This window comes from Sminthopsis crassicaudata, chromosome 1, assembly GCF_048593235.1.
Source record: "Sminthopsis crassicaudata isolate SCR6 chromosome 1, ASM4859323v1, whole genome shotgun sequence".
Lineage (NCBI taxonomy): Eukaryota > Metazoa > Chordata > Mammalia > Dasyuromorphia > Dasyuridae > Sminthopsis > Sminthopsis crassicaudata.
In genome coordinates, this window is record NC_133617.1 from 290,536,645 (window position 1) to 290,551,742 (window position 15,098).

General features: G+C 40.6%; 1 protein-coding gene across 1 annotated transcript; it reads right to left on the bottom strand.

Annotated features, from left to right (window-relative positions):
* Positions 1–3,062: 3,062 nt before the first annotated feature.
* HEY1 (hes related family bHLH transcription factor with YRPW motif 1) lies at positions 3,063–7,497 on the bottom strand. The gene is made up of 5 exons (XM_074278948.1): positions 6,911–7,497; positions 6,364–6,439; positions 6,148–6,231; positions 5,875–5,956; positions 3,063–4,876 (listed from the first exon to the last, which is right to left on the bottom strand). Exons 1-5 carry the CDS (start codon positions 6,997–6,999, stop codon positions 4,278–4,280), a joined length of 930 nt encoding a protein of 309 aa, XP_074135049.1. The 5' UTR covers positions 7,000–7,497; the 3' UTR covers positions 3,063–4,277.
* Between the last annotated feature and the right edge of the window lie 7,601 nt (positions 7,498–15,098).

Here is a 15,098-nt window from a genome sequence, read left to right on the forward strand (position 1 = left end):
GATACATTGTTGATGGAATTATGAATATATCCAGCCATTCTGGAGAGAAATCCGAAACTATGCTCAAAAAGCCATCAAACCGAATATGCACTGCTTTTTAAAAGAATATTGTCATTCTACCTTCACCATAGCTAATATCCATTCTCTTTTCTCTATCCATACAATTTAAATCCTTATCACATCTCTCCTGAACTGTAGCCTTCCTAGTAATATAAACTCCCTGAAAATAGGGGCTATTTTTTTCCTTCTTCCTATCCTCAGTGCCCAACATAATGCCTGACACAGCATATGTTTTATAAATGCTTAATTGATTGAATTTAATTTACATCAAATGAGATTCTTTATTATCAATGTTATTATTCTGTATACTACTTCTAAGCTACTTATTTTTTTCAACTCCTTTAACATACAGAGATTTATTAGTTACAGAATTCTGGAGCCAGAAATGACCTTAGAAATCAGATAGGCCAGAAGTTTTTAACCCTTTTGTGCCACGGAACACTTTGGCAATCTTGTCAAGCCAATGAACTCCTCAGAATGTTTTTAAATACATACAATAATGCATAGAATTACAAAGGAAACCAATTATATTGAAATAAAAATGTAATTTTTTACTCTATAAATTTACAGATCCCATATTAAGTACCCAGTATTAATCTAAGGTCACATAATGGTAAATGGAAGAAGAGCTGAAATTCAAATTCAGTTCTTCTAAATCAAGCTTAATACATGGATCTATGTGTGTATATAACACATATATAACACATGTAGTAGAATTACATAGTGAGCTGAACCTAAAGCTAGACTTTTATTTCAATATCAATGACTGAAAGGTACATTTTTTCTTTTAATGCAGAATTTCTTACACTATAGTAGACTATACCATAATCCCAATCTTATCCAATATTCAAGTGAAGATGATCACACTTGCTATCTCCATTAATGGCATATATACCCCAAAACTCAGCACTTAAAGGTGGTATAAATTTTATAGATTTTGTAAATCTTTTAAAAGCACAATACTTTTTTCCATCAAGAGACTCTTTTATTTTAGTTGAAAATGATAAACAAATGAAGCTGGCACTATGTGATCAACCTAGCTGGTATCTCTGATGAGCTTTATAATATGCTCTACCAAGGGCTAGGCTTGGAGTCAGAAGGTTTACATTCAATCTCTGATGTTTGCTAGCTGTGTGACCAAGAACAAGTAACTTAGCTCACTTTACTTGTCTGTCAAGTGGTGAAAATACCCAAAGTTCCTACTTCCCAGGATTGTTGTAAGGTTCAACTAAAATAAAGTGTTTTAAAACTTTAAAGCTATATAAATGTTATTATTATCATTATTCTGTCCTGTCACAGAACATTCAGTGCACATACCATAATGAGGATATTAAATCTCCTTCAACATAACAGGCAGCCATAAATAAATATGGGCAGCAGTAATGCAAGCTGAAAAAACCATCTTAGAAACTGATTTAGACATATAAAATAGGGGTTAAAGTAACAGCATGCTTTTCCCAAAAAGTACCTTTTTGGTACAAGATTAATATTTGCAAAAATGCTACAACTTGTTGCAGAGAGGCCTATTTAAGGACAGAACTAGGACTGGAAATTAAATAGTGGACAAAACGATACTAGGCAAGAGATTCTTGAATCAGAAGTTAGCATTTCAAATGTAGGGAAGTGTTATCCCTAATTCTCCCAGAGGGATACATAAGCAACTGCTCAATTTCAAAGTTCAAACTTCTTCCTTTTGCCTTTATGTCTGGTAATGATTTGTGGTTTTTAATCAGAAAATAAAAGGACATGGTCGGGGGGAAAAAGTCAATTCTTTCTATTCTCTGCCACATTCTATGTTTTCTCTTTCCCCTGCTACCCCCAGGATCAAGACAAACCTCCTTCAGAGTTAAAGGAGACTAGCAGTCCTCTTGGCTCCAGTGGATGCCAGTCCTTAATTGGATAGAAGACCACTTTTAAAGCAAGACTAAGACACTCTACACCCCTAGGGACCAAGCCAACAGCCCCTCTTCTGACAGGGCTTTGTTATAACCTGAAGCATATGCCTGCTACCATGCACTAATAATTCCAAAGTCAAATGCACAAAAAAGGGTTAAGCACATTCCTCCGAAATATGACAAGGAAGGTCTCCTGGGGCTCTGCAGGTGCAGAATTACAGCTTGCCACATATAATCACTGCCACTGATTCCACAGCCTCTGATCAGTTCTTTAGTGACAGCAATGGGTTTTAAAGGCAATTTTTTTTTAAAAGCCCCCCCTTTATAAACTGTTAGCACAGAACTAGGCACACAGAAGGGATTAAGATGAAACTGATTTGATTTTAATAGATAGCAAACTTACCCTCTTTTCTCCTTCCCCTCTCCAATTAAGAGTTTTCCTAACTCCTGCCTGACCATACATTTACATAAGTTAGTACAGGGTACACTCATCTGCTAGAGTAATGTCCAGATTATCTTGTCCCTCTGGGGGGCCATATCCATGTCTAATTATTCATGTGGAACTTGTCCATAGTCTACAGAACTCAAAGTTCTGTCTTTGAAAAATTCACTTTGTCAGGCCTTATTCAATCCAATCTCTTTGTTTAGTTGAAATAACATACATTTTACATAAACTGATAGGGATTAGAGGAAGAAGAGACCTGGGAATCCATCCATCTCCAAGCCTCTCATTTTACATTTGAGAAAAGTGAAAATCAGACCAGTGGGGTGACTTGTCCAAGGTCACCCAGCAATTCTATATAAAAGCCAGGATCTTAATTCACATCTTCTGGCTTCAAATCTACTGAGTTCAATGTCTTAGGAAATTTAAGCCTAGAGGTTAAATTACTTGTCCCAGATCCCAAGCTCATACATGCTAGCATTTAAACCCAGGTCTTTTAACTACTTTCCACACCAATCACTGGGGGTTGGTGAAGTGCATGGAACAATAGCCAGGAATATCTAGACAGAGAAGGGAGAGCTTTCAGCAGACTAAAAGAATAGGAAGTGGGAAAGTACAATCTCCTCCTGCTGGCATGGTATAACATATGTGTACTGAAATACAGATTTTCTTTCTTTTTTTTTTATTTAATCACAACACATCAATACAACAGAGATCAAACCGAATTCAGTGGAGATCATTTAAAAATATATCTTTGAAAGAAATGAACCTGTTCAAAATGCTACTTTCACAGATGGAACCAAATTAACAAACCATAACAAGAATGCAAAAGAGCCCTTTTTAAGTCCTCAATAACCAAATTTCTGTGCACCAGAAAGTGACAGATAATAGTTTTCCAGGTAAAAGAATACATAGGGAGAGGAGTAGGGAAGAGAAGATTAAACATTGAATGTTTCCATAGGATAACTTGAATGAATAACCTCTAGCACACCAGGATAATTATCCATTGTTTCAGATGAATTTGAAGTTCTGAAGAACAAAGACATTCATAATATTGGCCAGGGCCTGTATTCTGTAACGTCAGGCTCCCAGTTGCCTCTTCTTCCACCCTCCATAGTTTACACTCCGACACCAAATCCTGAATTTCACACTTCTGCTGGGTTAGGAGTGGCTATTCCCTAGGTGAAAGCTGTCAATCACACCACACTCCAACAGCAGTTTGGTCAAGGAACCAAATTAGGTATCCACAAAATTCACCCATCTGCTACAAGAGAAACACAGATCATTCTTCTTTTCTTGGATGAAGCTAATTGTTCTGATTTGTCAACGCTTTGTTCAGGAATATAACTCAGAATATAGATTACCCCCCCCAAAAAAAGGTGGTAATTTCTTGTAGAACATCTTAATCTGTCAAAATATTCACAAGCAGAATTTATGTTAATGTTGAGTATAGTGGTTTGTAAAAAAAAAAAAAATCTAATAAGTTGTATCTAAACAAGAAAAAAATAACAATACTAAATTAAAAGTTCCAAAGTTTTCAAGCAAAAGTGGAATAATTTGGAAATAATAATACATGTTTACAAAGTGGATTAGACACTTAGTACAAACCCATCACAGGATGTTGGTTTATACCCACCACTGAAATTTAATATTTTGGACAAATTTAACAACTACTTTAAAAAAAAAAAAAAAAACTAATACAAAATGTAAAAACCAAAAGAGAAGAAAACCATCCAATTTTTATAGGTTCTTAAACGAATTTTATCTAAAATTGTACCTTTTTCCTTCACTTTCACTTATGATCTTAAGGTGAAGTTGGCAACAATCCAGCTCAGCTGGATTTTTAAGCTTTGCCCCATCCCTCCTAAAACTTTAGTTCTTTAAAAAGCTCCAATCTCAGTCCCCCAGGGTCTATAAGGCTTGCCAAGGTTTGTCGCCTGTGTTGGTGCAGAAGGACTCAGTGAATTCGGGGACAATAAATGGAAGGAACCAAAGGAGAAGGGGAATGCAGATAGGGATGCCATGGAAGAGAGCAGAGGAGGAGAGAGTTTGGAAGAGGCAGTCACCACAGGGAGCACGGGTCCAAGGCTGCCATTAGGGGGCACTCTCAAGGAAGCAGTGTCGGCGTGGGACGCTGTCATTCTCCCCTGGTGGTGCGGTTCTGTGGAAGACGCTGGAGTGCTGCTGCTCGTGCTGTGGCCATTCTGGGGCGGAGGCGGCGGCAGCAGCAGGGGGTGGGAGATGTGGGGGGGATGTCCGAAGGCACTGCCCCAGGGGATATGTCCAATGCCTGTGTGCGCACTATTGGCAGCTTCCCGCTGAGAGGCGTAATTGTTGAGATGAGACACCAGTCGAACCCGGAGAGGATCAGAAGTGTCCAGCCCTTCAATGATACTAAGGTACCGGGCAACTTCAGCCAGGCATTCTCTAAATCCTAAACTCCGGTAGTCCATGGCAAGAGCATGAGCATCAAAATAGCCTGAGAGAAAGGAACAAAAGAAAAACCTCAGGCCACAGCTACAAATATGCTGCTTCATCTAGATCACACTTCTTCCTGACAAATGCAGGTGCATAATCCATATGCACAGGTTCCATTGAAATTCCAAGTAAATATTTTCTGTATTTCCTCACACACCTCAGAACTTCTAAGGTCAAACAAGAATGTTTCATTTTGAATTACTAGGATATACTTGCTAATGGCCTATGTTCAAAATCCATTTACCATAGATGCCAAGCAGAGAGTGGAATTATACACCACTAGATGATGTTCAATCATTTTAATGCTTTACTTCAGTGCCAGAAAAATGCATCCAGACATGAGACCCTCCACAGCCCAGTGAAAGTCATCCGATGCACAGAAGCACAACGTTATCATCATAGGGCTTTTACAGGCACTTAGTCCTCATTCAAGTACTGCTACTTTACATATGTATAGATAGTTATTTTATTTTTCCATCTCTTTCCATTACACTGTCCTTTCTGTGACTAGATTTTTTTTCTTCAAAGAAATATGACAGCATGGTTTGCTTTTTTAAAAAACCTCCTGGATGTGTAGATAAGGACAAAGAAATATCATCTACTATAGAAGGAAAAACACACTTCTCCCCCCAAATTACTATGGATTAAACATGAAAGTCACTTCATTTGACTCAATGCTGTCATAACTCTGGAGAGCCTCAGACAGCAGTTATTTTCCAAAGGAAGGCTCTATTTATATTCTGTACTGGTATAATTTGCAGTCACTATAAAATGTTGATACACTACATAAAGCCTGGAGAAAATGTGAAAATTGTGCTGATACACATACAAACAGCACACACAGATTTACAAACACATATCAATATACATCTTTATAACCCCAATATACTTAGTAAACATAAGATAACAAACTGCACAGAACACAACTGGGCAGTACCAAGGCTCCTTAAGAAGTCCCCTTCCTTCACCCCTCCCACCCAAAACATTAGTGGGCTTTACCTTTTCCCCCTGCAGAATGCAGCATTTTGAGGTGATCCACAGTCATCTGCAGAATTTCTGCTTTCTCTAATTTAGCGGATCCCTGTGAAGAAAGGGAAAAGTTTAATTTGGTAGGATCTGCATTGGGTGATAACTTCAAAATAAGTTAGGCAGATTCAGTTCTTCTATAAATCACAAGCAGGGGCATTTTTCTAAGCACCCTAAAGGTTCAATTAGTTTAGGAAAGTCACTAGCCACCAGCCGGCACACCGGGCGTTCTCCTCCATTTCTTACCTGCTTTTCAAAAGCACTGGGTACCAATCTCCTCAGCTCCGACAAACTGTTATTGATTCGATCTCGCCGGCGTTTCTCAATGATCTAACAGGAAGCATGCGAAACAAAGGAATTTCCATCAGTATCATAACTTCTGGTGGCTTCCCCCCATCCAAACATAAGGAGACTGAGACGGTGAGAGACCGAGATAGAGATAGGAATAGAGTGGAGACTCACGCCTCTGCGCCGCTTCCTAGCCAGTATCTGGGAAGACGTTGATGGGGACATGGAACCGGGAGCGGAACTCAGGTTTCTGAAATAGACAAGAACGCACCATTGGGTAAGGACAGGGCTTATTGCCTCCCCGCAGCCCCACAGACCACAGCAGCACACTTGAAAAGTTAAGGCTTTAAACTCAGGCTGTGACTGCCACGGAGTTGAATAGCTGGTGCGGTGTGATCCTGGACCCCTTGGTTCCTAGTGTAAACAGTGGATGCATGGAAACGGGCCCCCTGTTCTTAGCCTTGGCACGGCAGTCACGCACCAGAGGCCACCCAGTGTCTCATGTCGGGCAGGTCAACTTTGCTGTCACCACACTCAGAATCACATTCTCTCCAGAGCTGGAAGGACTCCCGAGCTCGGTCTCCCTGGGAATCCCTTAGACAACATCCTCGGCCAGTGACTGTCTGGTCATCCTGCTTCAAGGCAGCCAGCGGCAGGGAGACCAGAGGGAGCCCCCTCCCCCGCCCGTGAGAACCCCCGCACGCACCCCCTCTCCCCTCACCCATTCTCATCGGCGCTCTCCTTCTCCACTTCTATGGTTTCGTCCAGCTCGCTATCGGAGGAGCTGTAGTCGGGGTGCGCACGCTTCATGCTGGCGCTCTCAGCAGGCACCAGCCGCGGCACGCACAGGAGGGGAAGGCGGGCGGGCAGGGAGGAGTTAACCCGGGAGGCGGCGGCGGCGCCTCAGTGCGCTCCGCTGCTCCGGCTGCACACACACACACACACTGATCCCCCCTAGCACTTGCCCTCTGGTTAAAACTCAACCATCCCTTTCCCACGCTGCGCCCCTTCCCAGGGCCCAAGGGAGGGCGGGGGAGGAGCTGGGGGAGGGAGAGGGGGCTCCCCGGCGACTTTCTCCTCCTATAAATCCAATCCAGCTTCTCGCTCCACTGATTGGCAGTCGCTCAGGTGGCCGAGAGTGGAGGGGGAGAAGGGGGAGTGGGACCCCGCCCCTTACCTCCACCCTCCAGCCCCGCCCCGCCCAGCCCAACCCCCGCCTGGCGGCTGAGCGCCGGCCGCGAATGGGGGTGGGTGGACAGGACACCAGCTCGCCGGCGGCCGGGGCCCGCCCCGCCCCGCCTCGCGCGCTCGGATTGGTCTGGCCGCGCGCCAGGGCCGAACCCCGCAGCGCCACCGGAGAGCCGCACGCGCCGCGGGCCGTGGGAAAGTGCCTGGGTCCAAGGCGAGCAGCCAATCCGAGGCCGCCAGGGGCGGCGGCGGCGGCGGCGGCGGCGCTGGCGGCCGCTTTGGCGACGGCGCTGGGCGTTGGGATGAATGGAGGAGGGGGCGGGGGGGCCGCGCGCGCGGGCGGGCGAGGGCGGGGGGAGGTCGCGAGGAGCCGGCCGCGGGCGGGGGAGACGGGAGCGGGCGGCGGCTCCCCCGTGTGAACCTGAAATCTGAGCCTCCCCAGCCGAGCAGCGGCGGCAGCGGCGGAGGCCGAGCGGGCGCCGGGCGGGCACTGAACCCCGCCGGCTCAGCGCCGCCAGTAAATCACCGCTGCACCACGAGCGAGCGGCTGCGGCTCCGGCGGCGGCGACTGGGGCCACCCGCTGCCCGCGAGCCGGGGGGGAGGGGAAGGCCTGTGGCGGGCCTTGCGCCCCTCTAGCTACCCCGCCGTCCCAGAGGGCGTAGTGCACCTGGCTGTGGGCACCCTGCCCACCAAATACGAGACCCTCACTTTCGCACCGTGGCATCCCTGGGGACCGGGCAAAGGGGAGTGGAAGCAGTTTTTTGCAGACCCTTAATCACCATTATCGCTTATTTTGGGGACTTCCCTGACTCCAAAAACTTTTGTGAATTTAATTCCCGGGGAAATGGGGCGTCTGTTTGCTCTGCACAGACTTGAGAAAGGTCCCCTGGGATACTCAAATTGTGTGTGTGTGTGTGTGTGTGTGTGTGTGTGTGTGTGTGTGTGTGTGTGTGTGTGTGTGTGTGTGTGTGTGTGTGTGTGTGTGTGTGTGTGTGTGTGTGTGTGTGTGTGTGTGTGTGTGTGTGTGTTCCCTTTCCCAGTCAGTGGAGACTGAACTCTGCTCTGAGCTGCCGACATGCACGTCCCCATCCGACCATTCCCACCCCTCCCCGTGTTATCCCCACCCAAGTCCCAACCCTGGATACCTCTTTCTATCCCGGGTCTTAGTTGACTACTTGCACAAATGGGGAGAGTGCTAGAGAAACAAGCAGGAACGAAATTTCACTACGGTTTAAACCTGCTCCTGTTCCCACTCTGCAATCGAAGGAGTTTCCCTGTGATGCAGTGGTTATCCCCTTGGCAAGGCTTGTAATTAGACCCCAGATCTTGACTCCAAATCCATTGTAACCTGTGTTGAATGCCCATCTCATTTTATCACCGTGGGACCTCAGTTTTCTTTTCTTTTCCATTTTAAATGAAGCGGTTGGACTAAATCAGAAGATCTTAACCCGAGGGTCCATATAGATTTTTAAGGAAATATATAAACTGAGATGGAAGAAAAGTTACACTCCTATTTTCATTACCCTGTAACTGAAATTTAGCATTTCCTTCAATTGTTTAACATATCTGAGCAGTTTCATATAGACTTCACCAGACTAACAAAGCAGACTCAAACACACAAAAAAGGGCACGAATCCTTGCAGTAGATGAACTTCCTAGTTCTCTAGTTCTAAATCCCTTTCCCCTTTAAAATTGAAAATTCTAGTTGCCACTTCATTATTCTGTGAAGCAATCCTAATCTGGTGAGAACATCATAAACTTTCTTGTGATAACATGGTAATTCATAACATGAACCCATGATTTTCATTCATCTGAATTTGTCCAAACTGAATGCAATCCATGCAAACCTTTTCACATTGAATGATCATCCCCATTCCCTCTGTTAGCTTTTTTTTCCTGAAGGAAAATCTTCTGGTTTGGTTAATATTTTCAGAGTAGGGGACTTAAATGAGGGAGAGAAAACAGTCCTGCCTCAGATATCAGTTTGCTCATCTATGAAATGGAGATATTAATAATACCTTCCTCACAGTGTTGTCTTGAGAATCAAGTGAAATAAGGTATAGCACTTTTAAAACTTTAAGGGGCTATTGTGATAATGAATTAATGCTAGAACTGCCCTCTTAGATAAGATATCTGTGAAGCACTAGCATGTTGCTTAGTTTCATGGTCCCATTTGGGATTTTCCTGGCAGAGATACTGGATTGGTTTGCTATTTCCTTCTGCTCATTTTACAGATGAGGAAACTGAGGCAAACAGGATTAAGTGACTTATACAAGGTCAATTTAATTCTATATTGGATCTTTCCTTTGCCATTTATATTTCCTATTACTGGGATTCTTCTGAGAATCCAGACTCCTCTGATTGACAGCATTGCCAGGAAAAAAATAATAAAGAAATGGCTTTGTGTGTAAGAGAACACTAAAACCATGATTAATTTTTCAAATGGGATCCAGTGGACTCTACAATTCTACATCAACTTTGGCTCTATTGCTCCTCTATAAGCAATGGTATCAAACTCAGGAAATCAGGACTACTAAATTCAAATAACTAGGTAAGGATTTTGTAAGCCATGTATCAATTTAGAAAACTACATATTAATGTCAGTGTTTTATTATATTTGTTATAGGTTTCCCAATGATATTTTAATCTTATTTAGGCCACATATATATGTGTGTGTGTGTGTGTGTGTGTGTGTGTATATATATATATATACATATAACACATTTGTATGTCACAATATTACTGATTTTTTTTTAGCCTAAACTTCATCAGTTTAGAGTTATCAAACTTGGCTTGTGGGCTTCAGTGAACAAAAAATATAAATATAATAAAAAAATGTAACATTGAATCGTGTTTTCTGAGGCAATATGCAGGAGCAGAGATCTAATTCTATTTGAATTTTATGCCATTGGTATAGAAACCCTGGAGTGGAAACTTCCTTAACCTGACAGCGATAGCCTATGACTTCATCTGATACTGCCACCTGTAACTCTTCTATGGTCACTATGTATTTATCTTTCTAACTACAATAACTACAAGCATACTTACTCTTAGGGGTCATGGGTAATATTTAACTTGTGAACTTTAAAATACTGTAGTGGAATAACGCTATTATAGTTTAACAAGGAATAGATAGAAGATGCAGTGGCCCAGAGACAGAGACCAACAGAAAGAAAGTATAGAAAGAAGGAAGGGAGGGAAGAGGGAAGAAATGAAAGCAGGAGGGAGGGAAGAAGGGAAGAAACAAGGAAAGAAGAAAGGAAGTAAGGAAGGAGAGATGAAGGAGAGAAGAATGAAGAAAGTCAAAGGGAAGGAAAGAAAAAAATATGTTCTTGAGTGTCCATCTTTTCCTTACTTTCTTATAGGTTATTCTTTTGTTCTATGCTATGCTCTTTTTATTTTATTTTTTTTCTTTGCATCCCCTCACTTCCTCCAAACAGATTACAGTTAAGCATGCATATATATAGATAGATAGATAGATATAGATATAGATATAGATATAGATATAGATATATTTACTGCTGGGCTTGAAGTAAGGAAAACTCTTCCTGAGTTCAAATTTGGCCTCAGACATTTATTAGCTCTGTGGCCCTTTACAAGTCACTTAACTTTATTTCCTTCTATGTAAAGTGAGCTGGAGAAGGAAATGGCAAGTCACTCCAGTATCTTTGCCTGGGGTCACAAAGAGTCAAACAACTCAATAACCACAGAAATAAGATACTTAATGAAAAATGTTTTATCAGCTGGTAAATGTAGTCCTCTTAGAAACTGAACACAGAAGTACTGAACTATATTAAATAATACTTGGTATCTTTAAATTTTTTTATTTCTATGCAGATGAACATTTACTATATTGTTGATGATGAGAGGAAAGTCATATAAATGAATCAGCATTTAAATATTGAAAAGAAGGTAATCAAATGTCTTTAACTACAATTTACACTTGGCTCAAAAAAGTCAAGGGGCTTAATCAGTAACAATATTGACATCAAAAATTAAAATCCAGGCTTTCTGACTTCAAATCCAGTATTCTTTCTATTTTGCAACAGACTTCCAGGTTTATAGCTTTTAAGAATTGTTTTAAGAGACAAAGCTGTATAATATAAACCAAGTCACTAAAACAAACCTACTATTGTCTATAACATTTTTAAACTGCATCATCCTGGTAATTATTGAATTTGGATTATCTAGATCATCTGCCATTGCATATGATTTTACACTATATTCTGGGAAACTTCAAAAGCATCAACAGGACTTGAGTCTTCTAGTATGAGAATGCCATTACATAAAAAAGTGAGATAAAATCCCAAAAGATTCGTGTTTAAGATATAATAGATTTAAAATCACCTAGACAATTGCCAAATTCATTTTCATTCTGTGGTGTTAACCAAGCATCTGGGAAATGCCATTGCTTCAAAATCCTTAGTTTTGACATTTTTCTACCAGACTTGAAGTCAAGAAGATCTGGATTCAAATGTCACAGATTATTAGGTATTATATAATCCTGAGCAAGATACATCCACTCTTCAGCTTCCTCCTCTGTAAAGTGGAGATAATAGCCTCTTCCTTGAAGAGTTATTGTGGAGGAGGAAATGAAACTATCATGAGTAAAACCTTTTGAAAACCTTAGAGTTTACATAAATACTATTATTTAATCTTTCAGCCTCAGTTTGTCATTAGAAAAAAGAAAAATAATACCTATAGTATCTCATGGGATTGTTATGAGGATCAAAGGAATTAATATATGTAGAGCTCTTTTCAAGCCTTTAAAGTCTATGTAAATGCCACTATTATTTTTCTGTGTTAAAAATCTGAAAGGTAAATGACAATGGTTCCCCAGCATCTTTGTATGGCATCACTTCTTTGCCAAGCACTGATTTGCAAGATAGAAACCATTCTAAGTAGTTTAGGTCCTTTGCTAAAGCTATTTTGCTATGTCATGACCTTGATAACAGTTTTCAAATTAAATACAGAGTAGCCAAAGTACAAGAAGATAACTTACATTAAGAAGGGAAAAATTGAATGGCCGACTTAGTTGAAGATGTTGGACAAATCACAATCTTTCAAATTCATTCAATTGGAAGTCTATAAAAGTGTAATTATAAGTAACATTACAAAGAATCTTTTTAAATATAATCATCCAATGTTTGGAATACTTATGGTTAATATAAAAGCTTTAAGGGGGTTAGTGACAGTAAGGAGTTAATTCCTCATATTATACTGCATATCTCACAAAGTTGAAAAAAGTAAATAATCAAAATAACTTTAGATTAAACTTTTAGATTCAAATTGAATATCATTAGAAAGCAACCTTCTTTAAATGTATTTATGAAATGAGATCAGCTATTTGCTGCTAATTAACCACAAATAATTTTAAGCAAAACTAAAAATAAGTTCACTTTTTAATGTAGGCTGTTGAATTTGTTTATGTATACTATTCTTCTGACCATATATACTGGAATAGATTATAAACTAATGGATTCAGTGGGTGGCTCCTTTAGTGTGAGAACTGTCTCAATGGGAATCCATAAACAGCTGCTTAAAGAAGTTTTACTTGAACTTGGACCTGCTGCCTGTTTTCTCCCTTCTTTATCACTGCTAACTTGAGAAGATATTCTCATATAGCTAGCCTCCCTTTTGGCTTCCACAAAGATTCATTTTACCTCCTTGTGCATCAGTGTTCTCATCTGTAAATTAAAGTCTTGAATTATATGATAGCTAAAAGGTCTCATAACTGATATTTTTTCATTCAGTGAGGACAATTTCATTTAAGTCATCTTCAACATTTTCTTCCCAGCTTCATCACATACCAATATCCATCACTAATGGTCTCCCAACTAAATTATGATCTTTGATATTTCTAAGTCATACCTATACCCATTCTGAAAGTACAATCCACAAATCTCTAGGAGACCTAGTCTGCAAGGTCAAAACTATTTTCATAATAATACTAAAGCACTTGCCTATTAAAATGCTCCTTCCCCCCCCCCAAAAAAAAATGCTCAACTACATATCTGTGTGGGCCTAGTTTCCTTAATATACTTCAAACAAGACAATGTATCTCAACAGATTAATGTAGAAGCAGATATGAGGCTATTGTTTTATTCTATTAAATCAGACTCTAAAAAGTTGCAAAAATATGTAAAATTATGTCACTTCTCCCTTGTTTTGTTTTAGAAAATAATTATTTTTCATAAAAATATTTTAACATATAATAGGGCTATTGCTATCTTAAAATAAAGTCAATATTTTAATATTTTGCCAATTTTAATTTATAGTAAAATAAATATTGATTTGTATAACTCATACGAGCAAATGTTCCTTTTGCCCCCTGAGGCAATTGATGTTAAATGACTTGCCCAGAATCATATAGCTAGAAAGTAGTAAGTGTCAGAGACTGGATTTGAACTCAGGTCTTCCTGACTTCACGGCTGGTGTTCTATCAACTGCCCACAAATAAATGTTCTTTGGGGGTCTTCAATAATTTTTTAAGAGTGTAAAGGGAAGCTAAGGCCAAAAAGTTTAAGAACTGCTGGTGTGTACCATTTCCCATTCCTGGAATGTTTTCCAAAATGAAATAGGCATCTCTTCCTTCAAAGCCCAGTCCAGGTACTAGTTCTTCTGTGAAGCTTTCTCTAATTCTCAGCTATAAATGACTCTCACATGAAGAGATTGCTGCATAGAGACAAATGGCCTCATACATACCCAGGAAAATTACATAGTGGCAGAGAGGAGTAATATTCATATCTTGAAGCATTTGGATTTAATGCCACTAAAGGCTTTTAAAATCCTGCTACATTTTCACCACGTAAGGCACAAAGGGGGATATTTGTATTTATCATGGAGTGAGAGCAAATTGAAATAAATATAAGGCCTGATGTAGCCTCTAAGCTTGAGGTTCTGCTCTCTTTCCATCTTTGTAATCCCTTTTTTTCTTCCTTCTTCCCCTACTTTCTAAGATTAGCTCTGAGGACAGTAATCAAATCACTCCTGCCATCCAATGGTTTACTTTCATATCCCATTCAGCCATTCATTCAGATTTAGCTATTTACCTGCCTTGGCTGCCCATCTTTCCACCTAGACCTGTATTCTTTTCCCTCCTCCCCAATCCATTGACTTTATCCTCTGAAGAAGTTAATCTATTCATCTTTGGAAATCAATCCTACCGCACCCCATCCCCAGGGTCCAACTCCCTTGGTTAGTGACTAATAGTACAAACTAACCGACTTAGTCTACTATATCTACCATCTGGCCCCAGACACCAGACCATGCTTCATTTTCACACCCCATCTAGCCATCTCACCATCTGCCAATAAACCTCTCCACGCCCTGACCACAACACTATTACCAACCCCTTTCACCTTTTGCTCTGGACACAATAATCAAATCAATAGTTCCTTATTTCTGAAAAGGGGTCATATCATACATGTGACCTCAGCACCGGCTGTGAGTGCCCAGGCCAAACCCAGGCCAAAACTCCCTTCTCTGGCCTCCAATCTCCCATATGTGTTGTCTTCCCCTGTTATAATGTAAGCTACTTTCTCATTTTATGTTTTTTCCACAGGGTTCAACACATTATTATTTGGCAAATAGCAAACCCTTAATAATTTTACAGAGTTCAGCCCATTATTATTTGGCAAACAGCAAGAATTTAATAATTTTCTTTTCATTCATTTATTTTTTCCAAAGAAAATGTCTATCAATGATTCCATTCACTAAC

Bases quoted from the DNA above. Each gene is read 5' to 3' on its own strand.
- HEY1 (XM_074278948.1), bottom strand. From the start codon at position 6,999: ATGAAGCGTGCGCACCCCGACTACAGCTCCTCCGATAGCGAGCTGGAC. The intron at 6,232-6,363 runs GTGAGTCTCCAC...GCTTCCTGTTAG, and splicing joins CTAGGAAGCGGCGCAGAGGC to ATCATTGAGAAACGCCGGCG. The intron at 5,957-6,147 runs GTAAGAAATGGA...CTTTCTTCACAG, and splicing joins CCAGTGCTTTTGAAAAGCAG to GGATCCGCTAAATTAGAGAA.